A 19,781-nucleotide genomic window follows, 5' to 3' on the forward strand; every position below is an offset into this window, starting at 1 on the left:
GCAGGCACAGCAGTGTTTTATTAGCTCTTCTATGTGGTACAGAGAGTCTGTAAGTGACTGCTGCAGTTCATGTTGGTGCTCACAGATGTTCTGTGCATGATAGGTGTGTTTAAATCCCCTGGCTTGTTATGCAATCAGCATCTTTGGCTATGAAGAAAACAATACTTTTTAGTTATTAATCACATTTCTTCTGGTAGGGATAATGGTTTTGTATCAGAAATGTGTGAGTGAGTTTCTGTGTGTTTACTTTGACTTCTGTTTACAGTCTGGGTATACAACTGTTAAAAACAAGGGTAGGCTTGGAGAGTACAGAATGCAATGCCTGCTTGTTATAGAAGACAGCTTTGCCAAAGACAATGTGAAACTGTCTATACTTCCACTCATGTTCGGGAGGGGCAGTGTGCCTTTGGCAGAGTATAAAAAAATACACATTGTTCTAATAAGCTGACTTTTTGTCTGACAACAAAACAAAACAGACAGAAAATCCAAACACAAACCCAACAAATTGTTAAAGAAAAATATTTATGGTGCTTAAGGTAGGTAAGCAGTGGTGGCAGAGGGATGCTGATGGCCATTGATTTATAGCAGGTCTGTCAAGCCTGTGTAGCCACTGCCTGCCTTGTATAATTTAATTCCTATTTCCTACATGGATCCTAGTATTTAAACTCTTTTTGTCTGGCAGGCATTCTGCTACTTACAATTGTGACTGTTTTGTGTATGAGCACTCGTTTTGAGAGGGGGTGGAGGGGGGTGGATTGTACCAGTTTTTGTTTACAAAACAAATGTTAGTTTGTAGCCTCAAGACACTGTTTTAAATTTCAGTTATTACCATTCTACCATGTAACAGGAGAGCCTAGAAAGCATTTAAATAGCAAATTTATAGTATGTGTATTTATTAGATCTGAATAATTTACAGCTAACTGATTATTTTCTTTTTCTGAAGGAAAAAGCTGGCTAGCTTTTACAACAAATTCAGAACTCAGGTCTTGTTTGTTGGGGTTTTTTGAGTTTGCAGCTTGTACTTTTTTTTTCCTCAGAATAGTAAGAAACTTAACTGGTTAGAGCTTAATGATAAAATATATATTGCTAGTCATTGTTAATATGCCTGTCGTGTTAGGAGTCTTGTGTTCACAGTTACCTGCTCTTCTGTGTATTTGAAACTGCCCATATAAAATGGAGATTCAAACTCTAGAGTGAGGTTATTGAGTTCTTAATGTTTTAAGAAGCGTATTACTTTCCTTTATCACCCACTGGATGGCTTCCAGAGTCAACAGACCATAAAGCTAAAAATCAATAATTTGCCTGGTTTTGTTCAATGGTGTTGCTAGTTTCCCAACAGTTTGTTGACTTAGCTGCTCTTTTCTACTTGCAGGAGCTACACAGATGTGCTTATCCTTTGTCTCTCTTGTTTTAACTGAGATTTAGTTTTTGATTATTCCTTTATTTTCTCTGGTTGCTGTGAAATGCAAGTAGATGCATGTGAACAGTAGCACAGATAGCTTGCAAACAAGTTCACGTGGTTTTAAGAAGATAAAAATTTGTCAGCTTACCTTGACTGCTCCTGGTGAGAAATAATATAGGAAATGGTACAAATATTCTGGAACTATATTAATTTGCTTTTCATTTTACTAACTATTTAAAATAGGTTATAGTGTCTCTAGAACAGTACGCCATTGGCACAGTGCTACCTGTGGTAAATAGCTATGTCTGTACATTTGAATGTTATCTGTCATTAGGTGGGTTAGGCTGGAACGCCTGGTAATGAAGAATGTGTGTGTTCAGGGTGCTGTTCCTCTCACCTGGTACCAAGAAAGGTCACTCCAGTGCAGCTCTGACTGTGGGGATGGACCCACATGGGGCTTTTGTGAATCTTTAGTGTCTGTTGTTCTCTTGCTTCTTTGCAGGGTTTGTCTCTCTTAGTCCTTTACCTGTTGTTTTTGCTCAGGAAGCACCTGTAGCTGCTGAGATATTTTTTTTTTCTCTCTAGCAAATTCTAAGTCAGGGTCATCTTTGTGGGATATGGGCTAAATGTTGTCTTCATCTGCAGTTTCTGTTATCATGCTGGACCTGTCTTTGTACAGCAGTTTAAAACCCAAGAGGCCTTTAATGGATCTGATACTCCAAAGAAGTTCCTTCCTCCATTAAGAGTATTTGAATATCATCACAAGATTTAAAATAATCAATATTTTCATAGTTCAGGTCTTCTCAGACTACTAAGACTTGATTAGACTTTTTTTTATGAGAGTTGTTTTTATCATCTGGGAAACTAATATTTATGTGCATCTTAAAGTGACTGGCCTTTGTGAGGTTTTCTGTAAATTGATTTTAGTACTGGCCATTCCTTTGCTTGTCTGGCTGTCTGCATTGTAATTAGAGGAGTCTGGTAGGCAAAATGAGTTTGTTTCTCTAGTGAAAACAAATAATGACAATGTTGGAGATATTAAAAGCATGCAGTGAACTTTATAGCCATGTGCTCCTGATCTTTCCTTTGCTTTCATGTGAACTGTATTTACTGCTTTTTCAACAAATATTTTAACTTCCTTTCCTCCTCTTGGCTTTGAGACAAGGCCTGCATATTTGTTAGATATCTGTATGGCACCCACTATTTCAGGATCTTGAGATCTGTTGCGTAGTAGAAGAGTGCAAATAAAAATTACTTTGAATATCCTTTTTTACCTTTATTAGCAGTATTTATTCTCCTTTCCTGTTAATAGTCAGGAATTTTGCTATGTAGTGCACTCTTCAAATACAATTTCTGTGGGTTTACAGAAGTTTATTCTGCACTTGAATTCGTTTTTGGTTTAGTTACCAGCTTTCCTGCAGTTCTGCAGCTATATTCACAAAGAAACCAGGCAAAACAGGAAGAGAACCGCACACTTAACAGCCTCAGTGTTTCCTTAAAGCTTGTGTAGTAAAACATATTGTTTCTGTGATTGAAGAGAATGTGTGTATGTGGTTCTGTACATAAATCACAAATATGTGACTTTGAGTCGATTCATGTTTAATTACAGGTATCCATCCTGTGTGTGTGAACTTCAGCTTCAGCCATTCCTTGAATTCAGGCACAAATTATTCAATCTGCCTTAGAGGATTTCCCTCCTCTGCTCTGGTAATTTTGTGCTCCTTGGATGTAGTCTTAAAACCTTACTCAATTTTATGAAATTTTCAAGTGATGCTTCCTCTCCTTCCTCTTAGGAGGAGGACCTTCTCAACTGTTGATAATGTGTTTCTAAAACTATCACCTGACGAGGCTGGAAAAGCAATGCTCATGTTTCTGGGTTATGGATTTGAAAACTTAATAACTAAAATAATTATGACATTGGTAACAAATTAATGAAAAGTCTCAATTTAGCAATGGAATCCTTCACCATCCTGCTTATTTGAAACTGATTAAGGGAGGGTATCTCTAATCTGCTGAGTGAGTATTGCTAATACATAGCTGGACATACCTGCCTTAGCTTTTTGAATAGTAGCACTGATTCTTTGTCATCTTGAAAACAAGAGAAGGGCTTTTTTCAGTCCTTTGGTGAATGACAGTGATGTCAGAAATCACCAGCAGATTTTGACACTGTTGTGTGGCTGGTAATGTTTGGGCATACTGCTCACTTCAGATGAGAGATTTGTTCTTCCAGAGGCATGGAGGAGATTTCTTATATCATGACTGTTTGGGCGCGTAGTTGTCATGTTCTGCATGTGCTAGTGAAACATATATTTCTTTTTAGACTCAATTTGTCTAACTTTTAAAGTTCAGTTGTTGTCTCTTACTGTGTGTCTATACCCAAAGCCAGCTTAAGATACCTGAAAGAAAGGGAGCTTGGCATCTTCAAGGACATTAAACTGATAGTCCTGGAAACTGAAACTGTATACTTACAAAACAGGTATTGCATGGGGTGTGGAAGTGTAATTTTATCCCACGCTGCAGAGTCTGTGCCTCAGGCAGGATCCAGAATGACAGCGGAGTCTCTGGCTTTCACCACACTTTAAACCAGCAAAACTGCCTGGGATGGTGGCTCTCAATGGGGCCTCTTGATGCTGGTCAGGAGGCTGACCTCCAGTTTGTTTGGGGCAAAACAGTGAGCAATTGTTAAAGGCTGATGAACTGGCTTACCAAAATCAAGTACTGGAGGTTTTTCTGACAATATGTAGCCCTATCTTTCCCATCTGTGTTTGAGGCAAAGTGAGTGGAAAGAGTGGGTGGAAGGAAGGAAAGGAACCAATTCTCATTTTGATGCTGGTTGTGTAAAGGGGCAGGGCTGAGAACTCAGACAGTGTGGTCTGGTGTCCTGCACCTTCCAGTGCGTTCTGCTGATGTGTCTGTGCACTTCCTCTCTTTCTGCTAGCCAAGGCCAGGAGAAGAGGGGTCCAGAAGTATCTGTGTTTCATCTGGACATTTATTTACAGAATCATAGAAAAAGGTGAGTTGGAAGGGATCCACAAGGATCGTTGGGTCCAACTCCTGGCCCATCACAGGACCATCCCTGAGAAGCACACCATGTGCCCAAGAGCATTGTCCAAACGTTTCTCAAACTCCACCAGGATTGGTTCTGTGACCACTTTCCTGGAAAGCCTGTTCCAGTGCCCAACCATCATCTGGGTGAATAACCTTTTTCTGATTCTAACCTAAACCGTCCCTGACACAACTTCAGGCCATTCCCTCAGGTCCTATAACTGGTCACCATAGAAATCAGTGTCTGCCCATCCTCTTCCCCTCCCAAGGCAGTTGTAGATTGCCATGAGGTCTTTTAAAAATGCCTCTCAAAGTGTCTGGGAGGTACATTCTTTAAAAAACCCTACATTCATTGTTTACAGTGTAGCTGTTGGGGGTACAAAAGGAACTTTTGTTTTTTCAGGAAACTGCTGCCTCTGTTTGTAGGGAGTCCCCATTCCTAGCTGTAGGTGCCAGGTAGCAGGAAGTATCCCATTTTTAACCATGACAGAGATCCTAACATGAGGTAATTTATAAGCAGTAAAGGAAAGAGACTATGTGGAAGTCTGGGGGATAGCAGGGGATGTGTCTCCAGACCAGTAGAGCAAATCTGATTTGTTCAGTCCCTCTGGCTTTCAGAGTGAAAGTCCAAGGTCTGAGGACTTGGCTTGTGTTGCAACACAGCCTGTTCATCAAAGTGTGTGCTGGGATTACTGACAGTGCTTATCTGTGCTGGGTGAGAATCATTTTACACTTCTAGCTCAGCCCTATGAAAAGAGGCTTCCACTGCTGATTCTGGAGTGTTCAGTTCTTTTGCTAACTCCTTTTTGGGGGGGAAACAGCCTGTGGTCCATTCCTGTGCTCAGGGAGCATACTTGACATTGAGTGCATTGATGGCAAAAGTAAAAAAAAAGTATGATGTTTACAGTTTTGAAAGTTTAAGTTATTTGTTAAGGTGCATTCAGTTGAACTTGGCATGTGAATCAGGATAATCCCTTTTAAGGAAAGACTGAATTTTGCAAAATAGGTTTTGTAAGTAAATGGGGTTATTTCAACCAAGGTCTAAATGATAATGCAGTGTTCAGCAGAACTGTCTTCGTTGAGACTAGGATGCAGCATTTGACTAGTGTACTTGCAGGACAGGATGCTTGTTAAAGTTGCAAAAAGATTGGTGTTCAGTGTATTTGAGATAACACTCAAGAAAGCTTTACTATAAGAGACACCACTCACGAAGGATTGATAGCAAGCAGTGGAGTTTTTCCCTATTCACTATTACCTCTGTAATACAAAGTTGTGACTTTAAAAGCCTAGAATTTGGTATATGATTTTGTGTGGAAAACAAATGTAAAGGGAATGTAGGTTCATGGCCGTTTCTTATGGGGAAGATGAGAAACCTGGAAAGTGATGGATCTGTCCAAGAATCCTAAAATTCTCTGAGGTCTTTTTCTGCTGCATTCTTTTCTCCCTGAAAATATGCAAATAATACTCTTTCAAGGACTTTATACAGTAACATGCCTTTGGAATAAGTTGACAGCAAGAAGAAATGGATTTCTGTGTCCTATTCTACTGCATTAGACACACCTAGGTAGTACCATGTTTCTATTTTGCAGTGAAAAATTAAGGCAATTGCCAAGCTCATGTTTTTAAAAGAAATATATTGCACTTCTATCCCCTGATGTTTTTATGATTGTGGGTTTGTCAAGAGTCTTGGTGCTCTTCCTGCTGTTTGCAAAGCTTGCTTGGAAACTGCTGTATCTGTTCACTCCCTCTAAGCTGGCTTTGCACCCAGGTACGTAGCAGTCTGAATTTATTTTTAAGGGAAAAGCTTTTGCTTGTCATGTTGAACTCCAGAGAAATTAATGAGCACTGGCCTAGAGCATTGCTTGTGGCCACGACTGGTGATGGAGCTCTATGTATTACCAGGATCAGCTGATTCAGTGGGAGTACATAATTTTTCTTCCTACACAAGCTCACATGTGTGTATTCTTTGCTTTCTCATCTACCTACAGAATAATTTTTGTGCCTTTTAAATTTTTTCTGGCTTCTTTAAATTCAATCTGTACTTTACAACTGCAAATCTTGTTTTTCTGTTATTTGAGAATTAAGAGTTCCGAATTACAGCGTCTAAAGAGAGTCTTGTGGCCTTATCAAAGGTCTCTTCAGAAGTGATTTGTGGATGTGGGATTTTTTGTTTGTTTGGTGAGACATGCTATGGTATTATTTAATCTAGTCTACCCAACCTCAGACCACAACAGTAATATGCCAGAACAAATCCCGCAATGATTGATGCAATTTGCTCTGTTTTAATCAACTGCCTTCAGTCACTGAAGGGCATCTCATAATGCACTGTTTTTGCAGCCAAGCACTGCTTGTAACTCATGAGTTTTAGATGCGTTGAGTTGAAGCATGGTTTGAGTGGACACTGATGTCTGTGGGTCAGATTTGTATAATGAATGTAAGAGATACTAAAGGACAATGTTTAATAAGCAAATAAAATGCAGATGAAATATCAAAAATTAAATTAGGGAGTATTCTAAAACTTGGACTTTAAAGACTTGTTGCTTGTAGTAAATTATTTTTCTTTTTCAGCGGAGAGGAATCACATTTACTAAATTCTGCATAAAGCTCTCATTGATTTATAGGTCTAACCATGAAACCCATTAAACAACAGAATTGTCCCAAACCCCATCTTAGTGTATAGATGTAGCCTTAATTGCTTAGTCAAGTTCAAGGGAGGAATGACTAGGGGTAGCATGCAGATGGTATAAATTTTCTTTTTTTGCTGGCAGCTTCAGAGGAGAACCACTTGAATGCTAGCTTCACTTTCTCCTTTAAATGATTAACTTGCTGATAATGGCTGGAGTAAACACAGTTCCAGAAGGCAGGTCACTGCAACTTAACCTGGATGCAGGTTTCTCCAGAAAGGAGAATTGTGTCCCTGTTGTAGTGGAGGAGACAAGGGGTTTGGAGCAGGCTATACCAGTGGAAAACTGAACTGCTTTTGGCAGTACTGGCACAGGCCTGTAGCTCTGTACTCTGTTTTTCTGCTGGGCAACTCTTGGGTTGTTTTGAAGTAGATGAATACCTTCTGTAGCTTCAATGGGATGGTGGTACAAGATTGCCTTTTATTGTCCGTTGAAGTTTTTGTTCCCTTTTATTCTGGACAAATAGATTTTCATCCAGTTGTTTCAGATCTGTTGAAGCCTAGTTTTGCTCTTCAGCTCTCTGGAGGAAACCTAGTTTTTCTCAGGGATTAGCTATATTTCTGCACATTTTTATGCAGTTTATCCATGCAGTTGTCAACAAGAAGAAACTGGGTTTGGAATTAAGAGTTGGAACAAATCAAGCATAGGTATCTGCTGAGATGTAACATGTGGCAAGTAGCAGAGATTCCAAATTATAGAGGTCTTCCAGTTGATGCCTATCACACAGGAATAAAAATTCAGTTAGATGAAGCACTCCTTTTCTGGCACTAGTGTCTGTAGAGATGGCTTCAGGGAAAGCAGGAGTTTCCTGGTGGAAGTCACATTTGTGGTTTTTTAGTTGGTGTCTAATCACAGCAAGTGGTCTTCAATAGTGCATATTGGAGGCCAGAACTACAATCAACTTAATTCCTAGGCAAACTGACTCTCTGCCTCCTGTTCTGAGAGTTATCCAAAAGCCTCAAGAAGCCAGGAGAAATGGTCAAGGTGCTGAAGTGCCCAGAAGGGACTCAATGTACTTAGAGTTTGTGGTCTGGTTGCTGGCCACCTGCTCATCAGTCTTTATTTCTTTTGTTTCATACCACTACAGTCTGAGCCTCCAGTAATGCCTACTAACTGGCCTAGTCTTCACACAGAGGTTGATTGCTTGATTTATTTTCACTGTCAACATTCTTCTGAGTCTTCTTCTTGTATCTGAAGCTGACGTAGGACCAACTGTCCTTCTACATTCTGGCAGACCAGGCACAACTGCTCAGAGATCTCTTCTGTGCTCTGCCACTGGCTTTTTGTTTAGCATTGAAGGGCTATGGAATGAGGCTGGTGCCGCAGCACACCCTTACAGGAAATACTCCATCTGGTTAATTTTGTCTTCAGAAGAGCTTTGCTGCAGCACAGTGCCATAGCCACCTCCCATTGCATGGTATGCCGTGCTAAAAATGTGCTCTTTTCTAATCAAGAACAGGAATGCTCCCTGAAAGATCTGAGGATAGTCAATGACACAAAAAATTAGGAAGAATTTTTATCATCTTTCTCCTGGGAGACAATAAGGAAAAGTATTGAGGAACTAACACTTTCAAAACTCAGTTTTCTGTAGGATGCCTGATTTCTATTTGATTGCTGGGAGTACTATTGTAGTGCTGATGTCCTAGGCAGACAGTCTGACAAGTTGAAAGTCCAGTGAGAGATCCTTGACCTAAAATCTCATGATACTCTAGAACATTTTGTTAAATGTGCTGAAGGGGCTTGGGTGGGGTTTTTTTCATTCTTCAATTTGTGATTTTTTTTCAGCTTCATTTTAAACTCCTGCACAGGCAAGGTGTATTATAGAAGTGCTGACAGAACTTGATTCATACTGTTGTGTCTTAGTATACAAAGCTATCTTGTTTCTCAATTCTGCTTCAGGAAGCTTTTCTGAAAGCTGCTTTGGAAATGCAGGTTTATCCAGTTACCCGCCCTTGACATAAGAAGTCATTCTTTCACACAGCCAGTTCTGGCTTTGGGTTTTTTTTCCTTTATTCAGAGTCAATTTCCTCATCGTCTGCATGCTGACTAAATGCACTGGTAAAATTACTGAATTTTGGCTTGTGTGCTAAGACACCACAAATCACACCAAACACATCTGAGCTGTTTCTGAAGACAGAGATGTCATTCTAGTGGAGTTTGCAAGTTTATAGTGCAGGAGTGGCAGTGTGGTGGAAACAATCTGATGAATCTTCTTGCCTGTCATTTCTTCTTAATTGTAACAGTGCTTTCATTGAGGAATGTACATCCCATCTTGGACATGCGGTCCATACAAATTCTAGATAAGGCCACTTTCACTTTTGGTGTGCATTTCCTTTCACTAGAAAAATGAGAACATGTTTATCTCACTCTCATTCCCTGCAGCAAAGGAAGAAAAGTAGGGTTTTTTTTGTTGGGTTTTTCTAAACACAACCAGCCTTCACCAGCCACCTATCTATGGTAGTGATGTGTTTTCTTGCAGTCTGAACTGCAAAATAAGAGGTAAGGAAAAAAGCAGATGGCAGTTGCCATCTGTAAACCAGAAAAGGACAGCAACAACCAGCTGCTGAGTGAGGTATTGGCAATAAAACCAGGCGCAGATCAAGTAGTTTGTGCTTGCTGTGCCTGGGTTATCACTGTTTTGATATGTTCTTATACTTCCAATTTGTTTTTTTTCTGAACTACACTGTATTGTACTGATCTGCTTCTGTGCTAGTATTTTTCTCTACCATGTTATTGTCAGTTTTGGGAAATACAATTGTTATAGTTTGTGTCCAGGGAGTTTCTATGAGCCTCACCATCCCTGTGAGTTAGGTAGAGTTATGTTGCTGTAAACCATACCTCACATGCTCAGTGTCGCTGAAGGCTGCCTGCAGCACAGCCTGGCTTCTCACTACCGTGTGTTCAACTTAAATCTTTGTAGTCAGTAACTGATGCAGAGCAAAGCAGTATTGTGCAGACTGGGGTGCTCACACACAGAGATGCTTGTGGATGTTTCCTGTTTTGGTTAGGATTTTTTAAAGTTCCTTTCAGATTTCACATGTTTGTGGCACCTGCATGATGAGCAATGTTCCAGGACTGAAATATTTGAGTTAATAGTATGATGATTTGATCTTCCTTTCCTGAGAAGTGAAGACAGCATCTCCATGATAATTGTGTTGCAATTCTGAAAAGGCTCCTGACCCCAAGGTTTGCACAGGTGATTTCTGCTCATTTTAGCTCTGCAAACAGGCCCTGCTATTGCCTGATTGTAAACAGTTCAGTGTGTTCTGCTGCTACTAGCAGTTTCCTTTAAGGGAACTCTTAACTAATCTCTGTGAAGATTTAGCTTACTCTTTGAGAAAGTGCTGCTGTTTAGTCTTTCTTTATACTCCAGGCTTGGATTGTGGACTTTTCTTAAACTTGTCCTATGATTTCTTTTCAAAAATATCTAGGTAATTGCCAGTAGCAAGCTCTTATCCCTAGAATCTAGTCCCAGATGATTAAACAGAGGGGGTTTTTTTCCTATACATCAAGGCATGGAAGTTTGCTGATGTCAGTCTGCCAGCCAGTTTTCAGTAGAGTCTTGGGCAGGGGTACTTTAAAGATGTCATTGGCCTCTTTTGTGTTCCTGGCTTTTTTTTTGTGGGGGGGGTGTGGTAGGTTTTGTTTTGTTTTATTTTTTAAGTAAGGGAAACAGAAATATGGGCTTGTAAACCTGACCTGATAAGTTCCCAGGAGCTTTCAGAAGGGAGGGAGTCTGTGTTAGGGGGAGAGGTTATGCTCCCTCTTTCATTCACTTTTGTGTGCCCCTTCATGGCTCCAAGGAGTGTCATTTAAAACACTTCATCCAGTGAGTCACATAAGCAGACCTCTGCTCTTGAAATTATATAAGCTAACATAGCTTCAGAATGAAACAAGCAACTTCATGAGAAGGTTCACTTCTGCATTTTTGGTGTTGGTAACATGTTTTATGCTTAAAGTGAGCCAAGATATTTCTTAAAGCATAGTGGATTGGTAGAGTTGCTTGTAAATGGGATGTTCTGTAAGTAACTCCTGTTCTGAAGTAAACAGAATCCAATACCCTTAAGAAGAGCAAGATTTTGAATTTTTCTCTGTGGTTATAAAACCTGTTGTAATGTGTGTCTGAGGAGAGGGAGAGGCATTGGCTTACTTTTGAAGGACTTTTACCATCCTCCTTCTTCTCAAATTCTCTTCACAAAATATCCAACCTGACCTCACTTTGGTGGACTGAGGTAGTGTGGGAGTACACCGAGCTAGGAGGCTGGGAGACAGTGAGAATTACACAAGTCAAGAGAATCACAGAATGGTTTCATTGGAAGGAATTTTAAAGACCATATAGTTCTGACCCCCCTGCTGTGGGCAGGGACACCTTCCATTAGGCCAGGTTGCTCAGAGGCCCATGCAATCTGGTCTTAAGCACTTCTAGAGATGGAGCATCTACAGCTTCCATGGGCAACCTGTTGTAGTGCCTCCCCACCCTCACAATGGGGAATTCCTTTCTAACATCTACTCTAAACCTACCCTCCTTCAGTTTGAAGCCAATTCCCCCTTGTCCTGTCACTACATATCCTCATGAAAATTTTTTCTCCAGATGGCATAACAGTATATTTATAAAAACTGAGGCATACTCTTCACTTGAGGAAGGCTTGTTTTTCAGTTTTAAAGCTGCTGCCTTCTGAGACTGGTTATTGGAAAATAACCAGTTATTGATTAACAGTCCCTCTGAGACCCATGCTGCAGTGACTGCCTTTTCACGTGGAAGTTCTTGTGACTTAGAGAAAAAATATAATGTCTAGTAGCATTTACAGGAACAGTATCTGTTTCCCTCTCTGGGGAGAGGGAACTTGTTTTTGCAGAACATCCTGGCAATAGTGATTATAATGAGAGCTTTCCCATCTGATTCAAATATTTCATGCTGTGTAGGGATTATTGAATATTACTCTGCAGAAAAACAGTCAGCCAAAGAGGTTCTAATTACTTACTGGCTGAGTAACAGTGCACCTCCTTTCCATTCTCTGCACAAGGTTTTTCTCCCTTTCTTTTTGTCAGACTTTCCTTTTGCTTAAATGTTCTTTAAGTAAAAAACAGCATTTATTGTATCCTCCAGACAGATTTAATATGGAGCATAACATATGTATGTTTGTGAGGTACATATCACAAATACATTTTTTAACAACATGCTTTGCCTGTAAATTTTTGAGAAGACTTTGCTACTTGTAGGTATTAAAAGATGTGAAATCACTGTGTGCATGTGCTTAAACCTCTGTTCTCTTTTGCACTCTTGGATCTTTAAATGGGAAAATCCAATGAGATCTGGCTTTTCTGTTATATAACACACTGTTGTGCAATTATAAAATCTAAAGCCACGTTCCAAATACCTTTATTTTGTGCTGCACTACAAAGCAGTGCAATGTTGGATTATGTTTTATGCTTTGCTTTTTAAAGGGAGAAAAATAAAATGAGGAGAATCGGGAGTCTGTTGGTGTCCTGCATGCCTTTAAGATTAATTGGGACTTTGTACTGAAAGAGAAGCTAATTTGTGTTGAATACAACTGGCTGCTGAGTAAGTGGAGCGTTGAGGCTTATGTTAATTGGCAGTTGTGCCTTTTCTGCTGTTTCCTGGTGCTGTACTCGGTGACCTGGTTGGGCCGGGCTGGCGTGGCTTGTGTCTGGTCAGAGCTGCTCACACATTGCTGCTTGCAGAGTGGGGGCTGCTTTAATGGGACACTTGCATGGCACGATGGTCATGGTGCTCTGAGCTCTGCCTGTCATGTGCCAGAAGAGCCAAGAGCTCTGTGTGCTGAGGTGCTGGTGGCCAAGCAGATGGAAATGGACATTGCCTGCCAGGCTGGTTTGCTGGCTCTGCTGCCACTGCATCGGATTGCTTATTCATGGACTTAAGATGTAGATATGTACAACAGTTGTTACAATCTTCTATGCAGTTTGAGTATCTTTTGGTAGATTTTGCAGATGCAGAGCTGCCTGGTCAGCCTGGGAAATAATAAATTTTTAAGCATTTCCATTCGCTGTCCCACCTGGGTAAGACATTGTTAGATATTATAGTGTGGTTTGTGATTTTGGTGAAGTTTATTGGCTAAACTTTTTTCATCAGTGGTGTTTGTATTTCTCCTGTCTGTGGGTACCTTTTGGAGGATATCTTAGTGTCAAAGCTTTCCAAGCAAGGATTGCTGCTGACTGCTGTGGCAAAATACAGAGCAATGCTGTGGTTACGTGCTTAGTGCTTTTGACATGAAGGGAAGCCTTTGTCCCTGTATCTGCCCTTGAGCAAGTAGGGTACTACCCTTCACCCACATACTGTGACATAGGTGTTTGTGAGGCATCACTTGACAACTCTTCCAATACTTGAAATAGGTTATTTGAGAAAGAACAATAGTTAATATTGCGAAGCCATTCCTTCACCCCCAGGTAAACAAAATAGGAACACTTATCTATGGAGGAAATGAGGTATGGTTTGTTTTGGGTGGTTTTTTTTTTTTTAAATCCTTTAAAAAATACAGACATAGGCAGGTTATAAATGCCAAAGGAGTGTGGGAAGAGGTTGCACTATTGATTGCGTCACAGGCTTTGGCAAAATGAAACACAAAGCTTGTAGACAGTGATTCTAGGTCCTGTTCTTGCCCTATTGTGTCAAGTACTTTCCTTCTAAGAGAGTGGGGGGGAAAGCTCAGCTAGGCTATTGCCTGCTGTAGTTAATTCTACAAATAGATGGACACTAAATTTTGTAGTCAGCTGTCACAACTGGAAAGATATCCCATGGTATCAGTTGAAGTCCACCTAGTAAAGGTACTTCTGTTTATGAGCGCTGAAAAGCTAGATGTCATGTGTGCTCCTTTCCCATGGTTTTTAAAACCTTTTCCCCAAAGGTCTTTTAAAGAATTCTCTGCATAGGAGTTGAAATAAATACAAGGCTTATTGACCTTGAAGTATTTAAAATATTGCATGGGATAGTTGCAACTGAATGGTTTTCTCTTTTCAGAGTTGCAAATGTTTTGCACAACTGTAGTTCTGCCCTATGTAGTTGTAACTCAGGAGTAGTGCAGAGCTCAGTTTGTCCTGAGAAGAGCTATGTGTGGGGAATTTTAAAGATGTCTGGCAAGAAGATGCATGCTTAGGCTTGTGCAACACCATTACAAAGGCTGGGCCAACTTTGTCCCTGTTGTCATTCTTCTGAAGCAAAGTAAATTGAAAAAGTAGCAAATCTGACCACACATAAAACACTTATTCTTCTCTTGTTAATGGACTGAAAGCACTTATTGCCCTGTCTGGATCTCTCTGGCTTTATTGAACTGAACTGCATTTTGCAAGTAAACAATTAGTGGTCTAAGTCTTGCTTGGAAAAAATAACCATACGATATCCATTTCAAAGAATGAGAATGCTCCCAAGGACAAGTATAGTACCTCAAGTTGCCTTGAAGAAATTGGTGCAAGTTTCTCATCAGCCTTTGAATCCAGATCTGTTTATCTTCTGAATTATTGGTGGTCCTGCTTTGTATCTCAAAATAGTAGAACTATAAAAAGGTTGATAATTTTGCAGTGGAGTAGCTACTTTTTAAAACTTTTTTTTCTGGCAAGTAAGGAATTATTAGGCTATTAGGCAACTTGCAGAAAGCGAGTTTGGAGCAAGGGACTTATAAAATGTATGGTCTGAATCATCCCTTTCCTCAGTCAGGGCGTTGTGGCAGGACTGCAGGCAGAGCTGCTCCAGCACAGCCTGGTATTACTTGTATGGAGAAACAAAGGGCTTCAGTCCTGAAATACCCAGCCTGCCCTCATCAGAGAACAGGGCTCTATAGGATTTGATGGGAAGATAGGTCAAGAGCTTCTGGCACAAGGAAAAGAGTCATTATAAAGAAGAATTCTGCTTTAATTTTATCTTTTGTTCCTGAAATTTTGCTTTTTCACACTTCATGTTGTTTTATTGCAATGTTTACTTACCTGGGCTTCCCAGAAGCCTGCGCTGTCTGTTTACTTGGAATAGTGGCTATTTGTGTGCCAGTAGCTCATCTGACTCGTGCTTCAGAGCTTCCCAGAGATCGAAGTTGCTTTTACAAGAACGGGAGAGAAGCTTTGCTGGACTGGATCCAGATTCCTTGGGTTTGTTCTCATGCTGTTGGCAGTAAATGTCTAGATTGTTTTGCAGCCATACCATCAATTTGCTGCACTGCTTATGCTGGGGGCACCTGGCACTGAATTCAACTTTGCTGCATTTATTTTATTGCAAACGATGCATCATGAGTCAGAAAGAGAGAAATGTTAAAATGATGGCTTGTGGATGTCATCCAGGATGTATAAAGTCAGCATTTTCAAACACAAAAGCTACAGAAGTGACTGTACTGATACAGTTTGCCTGTGCCTCAGGGAGGCTATCACAAATGAAGTGACATGGTCCACTCAGTTCTTTGATATGTGGTCTCTAAAGTCTGCATTATTTAATAGTGAACCTGTCCCAAAAGTTATTGGCTATTTGGAGGCTTGGGAGGCTTTTTCAGTTTGTTGTTTTGGTTGGATTTTTGTTGTTATTGTTTAGTTTTGGTTTGTTTGGGGGCTTTTTATTTGGTTTTTTCCTTTGTTTGGGTTGTGTTCTTTTGGTTTTTTTTTTTGTCACAAGTGCTTTAACATCGGCTAACAAGGCTGCTGCCTTAAGACTAGGATTTGGCTGCAGCTTATGAACCGCCTCAAATAACACTTTGGGGAGTAATGAGGCTGCCTACTCTGCCACTGAATCAAATACTTAACTGCTGCATGGTTGTTCAGGCTCTATTCACTGTTCAGTAATTGCTGTGTTTGATAGTGTGGCTCTGTCTTTTAAAGCTGTTCACCAGATTCCTTGGTCCAGAGCAAGTCCTTCAAGGACTTGCCAAACATACAGCTTAACTAAATGCAGGAGAGACTGTTCTTTCCACAGAATTTTGTCTGCTAGGAGAAAAGGTCAGCTGGGAGGAAAGGTGCACCAGGCAAGGCACAATTCCTAGCAGCTCTCACAGAAAAGATGTGTAGGTGTGTAGTCACATCTGGATACAGATGTGCTTATTAAAGTGAATGGACAGTGTTTCTAAAGGGTACATGCTTCCCATGGATAAAGTAGTTATATGTATAGCACACTGACACTACACTGAAGCATTTGGGAAAAGGTGGTGCACTTCCTAAGGAAAATGGTCTATCTTGGAGCTGTTTGTTGAAGTTCCTATGTCTTTCCAGTAATAACATCCTAGTGAAACTAACTTTAGCTGCTTTAGCCTGCATTTCTAGGAGCTCCGTAATGATGGTAATAAACAGAAATATTTTTCTTTCTTTAATGCTACGAAGCTGCAAATTATGGCACTACAAGATTCTGGATTCTACTGCTCTCTTCTTATTAAGGAAGCCTACATGCACTGCTGCTTAATGCTGACTTCTTGTGACTGAAACTTGCCTATTTTTGCTCAACAGTGGAAGCCATGACTCTCCTGACAGCGTCCTACTGAAGAGTGTATTAGACATCATTGCTTAGGTACTTAAGTGTGTGGAATAACTTTTAAGTTCTCTCATCTTCTAGAGCACTGGTACAAGGGAAGCAAATAATAACCATACTATTAATCAAAATAGCTGATTAAAAAAATAAATCTGCAGATATGGGTCTAACTGAACTCCAAATGTGTATAGTGACATAAACTACACTTAGAAAAACTTGAAATCAAATTGGCATCCTAAAGCTCATACTAAATAGTTGGAGAAAGTTTTTGCTGAAGCTGTGTGTTCAAACATGCAATTATGGGTTAAGAATAAAAAAAATATTCTGTGTGTTTGGATCACATTGTTGGGCAGAAAGAGGACTTTTTTCAGCATCTAATGACTTGTCTCAGACTACCTGGATCACCTGCAGGTCTTACTCGTGGCAAATGGCTCATGAGGACTCCAAGAGAGAGGTATTTTTCCCTCCCCTTCCTGGAATGGGAATTGCAGAACACTTGTGGTATCTGTCAGCTGCCAGCCATGTTCCCCCTGTCCAGCCATACTTTGGTTTACACAGGTTGTTTTCAGGACAGCCATGAAAGAGATTGAACTTTCAAAAGGGATCTTTACATTGTTGTTCTTGGTCTTAAGCCAATGCACTCAGCTGTTTTCAGCTAATGCTCTTTGGGATTTGGGGAGTGTTTTCAACATGAGATCTGCTCTCAGTACCAATGCTTCTGCTCAGTTGTTCTTTTTGATGTTTCTATACTAGCTTGCTCTTGGATATGGGGGCATTGCCCTTCTGTGTGCAGCTGGAAGGACAGAGCTCACACAGTGGGTCATGAGCAAAGTCAACAGAACAGTGAAGGACACCTGACTTCTGCTTATTCTCATGCCACAGTGACTACTGACTTCTACAGAAAAAAAAAATAGGTTGTGCTATTACTGCTGGGGGGGTGTAGGGGGAAAGGAAGTGGCTGCTTGTTCAGATTTTCAGAAGCTTTTTCTGTTAATGTACTAAAATAGTTTTTTGAGGACATTGAATCTACAGTGAAAGCATGTCTTGTCAAGAGACTGTTCAGCCCCATAATTATGATTATTTCCTGTCTACTAGAAAGCAAGTAGTTGAAATATCCACTTTTTGGTTTAACATGTAAAGAATAGGAAAAGGAAATATAATACATCTCTACAGGTATGATGAATAACTGATAGGCTAATTTATTACGGAGACATTTTTAGACACAAAGGAAGAGCAATAGGTAGTTCACAGACAATTTAAGAAGGCCCACCTGGAGAGTCACTCAGTCAGTGGGGCAGGGCATGTGTGGAGATGCCTCTCGTCTTTCTACTGCTGATCTGCCTCCTAAAGGTGAAGCCTTTCCTGCCAGTGTAAGGCAATCCTCTGCTAATCTGGGGAAATCCATTTTGTCTCAGTCAGTTGATAAAGGCAATGATCTCTTCACTCAGACTGAGCTTTCTTCCTCAGAGGTAACTTGGAGGATGGCATTAGAAAGATAGAACACTGCTCTCTCCGCTGCAGAGATTAGCTCTGGTCATTCTGAGTATTTGACTGAGAAACACACAGTGCATGCAAAATCTGTTGAAATGAAATGGCTGAAGTTTATGAAGATGACTCTCTGATGACACTTGCTTGTGCTAAAGTAATGACTTACTTGAATGAATGAAGTAAGTTCTCCATTCATCCATGGAGGTCTCCTGCCCTGCTGGCCTGATTTCTTTCTTGCTGGAATGCATCATTCTTGAGCCTGGCTGAAGTGATCTCAACTCTTATGGAGCCTTCTTCCCGTCAGGGCCTGTTCATATGGGATTCTTCAAAGAAGATCCCTGAAGAGCCTAAAGTCAGTTCTCCTGATGTCCATGGTTATAATCTTACTTGCTGCCCTGCTTCCTCCTCGCCTAATAATGAGCTCCACAATCTCATGGTTACTGCAGCCAAGGCTGCTCCCAACATTTTACATCTCCAAGAAGGCCTTCCCCATTTGGTAGCATGAAGTCAAGCAGCACACCATTCCTTGTGGGGCCCTCTACTACCTGTGACAGGAAGGTTATCACCAGTGCTTTCCAGGAACCTTCTCTACTGTTAGACTCTTCTTTGCTGTGTTGCTTCAGCAGGTGTCAGGGTGGTTAAAGACCCCCTCAAGAACCAGTGCCTGTGGCTTTAAAGCTGCTTCGAGCTGCTGGTAGAAGGGGCTTATCTGCTTCCTTCTACTGATCAGATGGCCTGCAGCAAACACCTGCAACAGTGTCTCTTACTGGTCTGTCCTTTTTTCCTGACCTTTAGATCATCATCTATCCCTAGACAGAGCTTGGTACATGCTATGTGTTGTCTCACATAGAGGGAAATTCCACCACTGTATCTTCCTGATCTGTTTCTCCTAAACAGCACATGGCACTGCATGACAATGTTTTAGTAATCCCATCCCAGGGGAGCTATCCCATCACATCTCCGTAACTGTGATGAGGTCAAAGCCCTGTGACTGCACAGAGATCTCCAGTTCCTCCTGTTTTTCTCTCATATGTGTGCCCTGTATACAGGCACCTTACAGAACTGTTTGATTGTGCCAATATCCCTGTGGGGATGCAGGGGGATGCCCCAGAATCCTGTGTTGTGGTTACATCTTTGGCTGCTTGTGCTGGTTTGAGGTATTCTCTCTTTAGCCTCCTTTTCCTACTAGTGTGGTTGCTACACATCCCCTTCCCACACCTAATCTCTGTTGAGCCTATGTCCCCAGCTCCCTTCCAGTCTAGTTTAAAGCTCTCTCAATGAACCCTGCTAACAGACGGACAGGGGCCTACTTGTTGCCAGCAGCCCTGGTGCAATAGAAACTGACCTAAACACTTAGCACCCTGATCTTTACTGGTTTAGCTCTTTCAGCTTATAGTATTGTACATGATCTAGGAAAAAAAAAAAAAAAAGGTATTGTCCTATTCCTTTCAGAAGAGGAGTAGGAAGAAATCCTGTTTTAAAAACAATTGAGAAACTAATTCGGAGAAACATCTTCCAGAGCACAGGACAGTGCTCTTGTAAAGTCAACTCTCTATATACTCTCCTTTTAAAAGAAAAAAACGGCGCATATTTTTGTTTTAGCTGGCTTTTTCATCGAAAGCCTCTACCAAGGGTTCTAATACATTTTGTTTCTATAATGTTTTGTGTATATATATGTGTGTTCTGGCTC

At 40.7% G+C, this 19,781-nt stretch overlaps 1 protein-coding gene across 7 annotated transcripts in view; it reads left to right on the forward strand.

Annotated features, from left to right (window-relative positions):
- Positions 1-19,781, forward strand: part of MAP7 (microtubule associated protein 7) — a 110,411-nt gene that overhangs the window by 10,957 nt on the left and 79,673 nt on the right. The window contains exon 1 of one of the 7 annotated variants that reach the window (XM_038130964.1): positions 1,355-1,564. The exons of the other annotated variants lie outside the window; for them this stretch is intronic. Coding sequence (XP_037986892.1) covers positions 1,474-1,564 — 91 coding nt within the window. The 5' untranslated portion in view covers positions 1,355-1,473. Of the gene's footprint in view, positions 1-1,354; positions 1,565-19,781 lie in introns of those variants that run through there. 7 annotated transcript variants of the gene reach the window in all.

This window comes from Motacilla alba, chromosome 3 (genome assembly GCF_015832195.1).
Source record: "Motacilla alba alba isolate MOTALB_02 chromosome 3, Motacilla_alba_V1.0_pri, whole genome shotgun sequence".
Taxonomy (NCBI): Eukaryota; Metazoa; Chordata; class Aves; order Passeriformes; family Motacillidae; genus Motacilla; species Motacilla alba.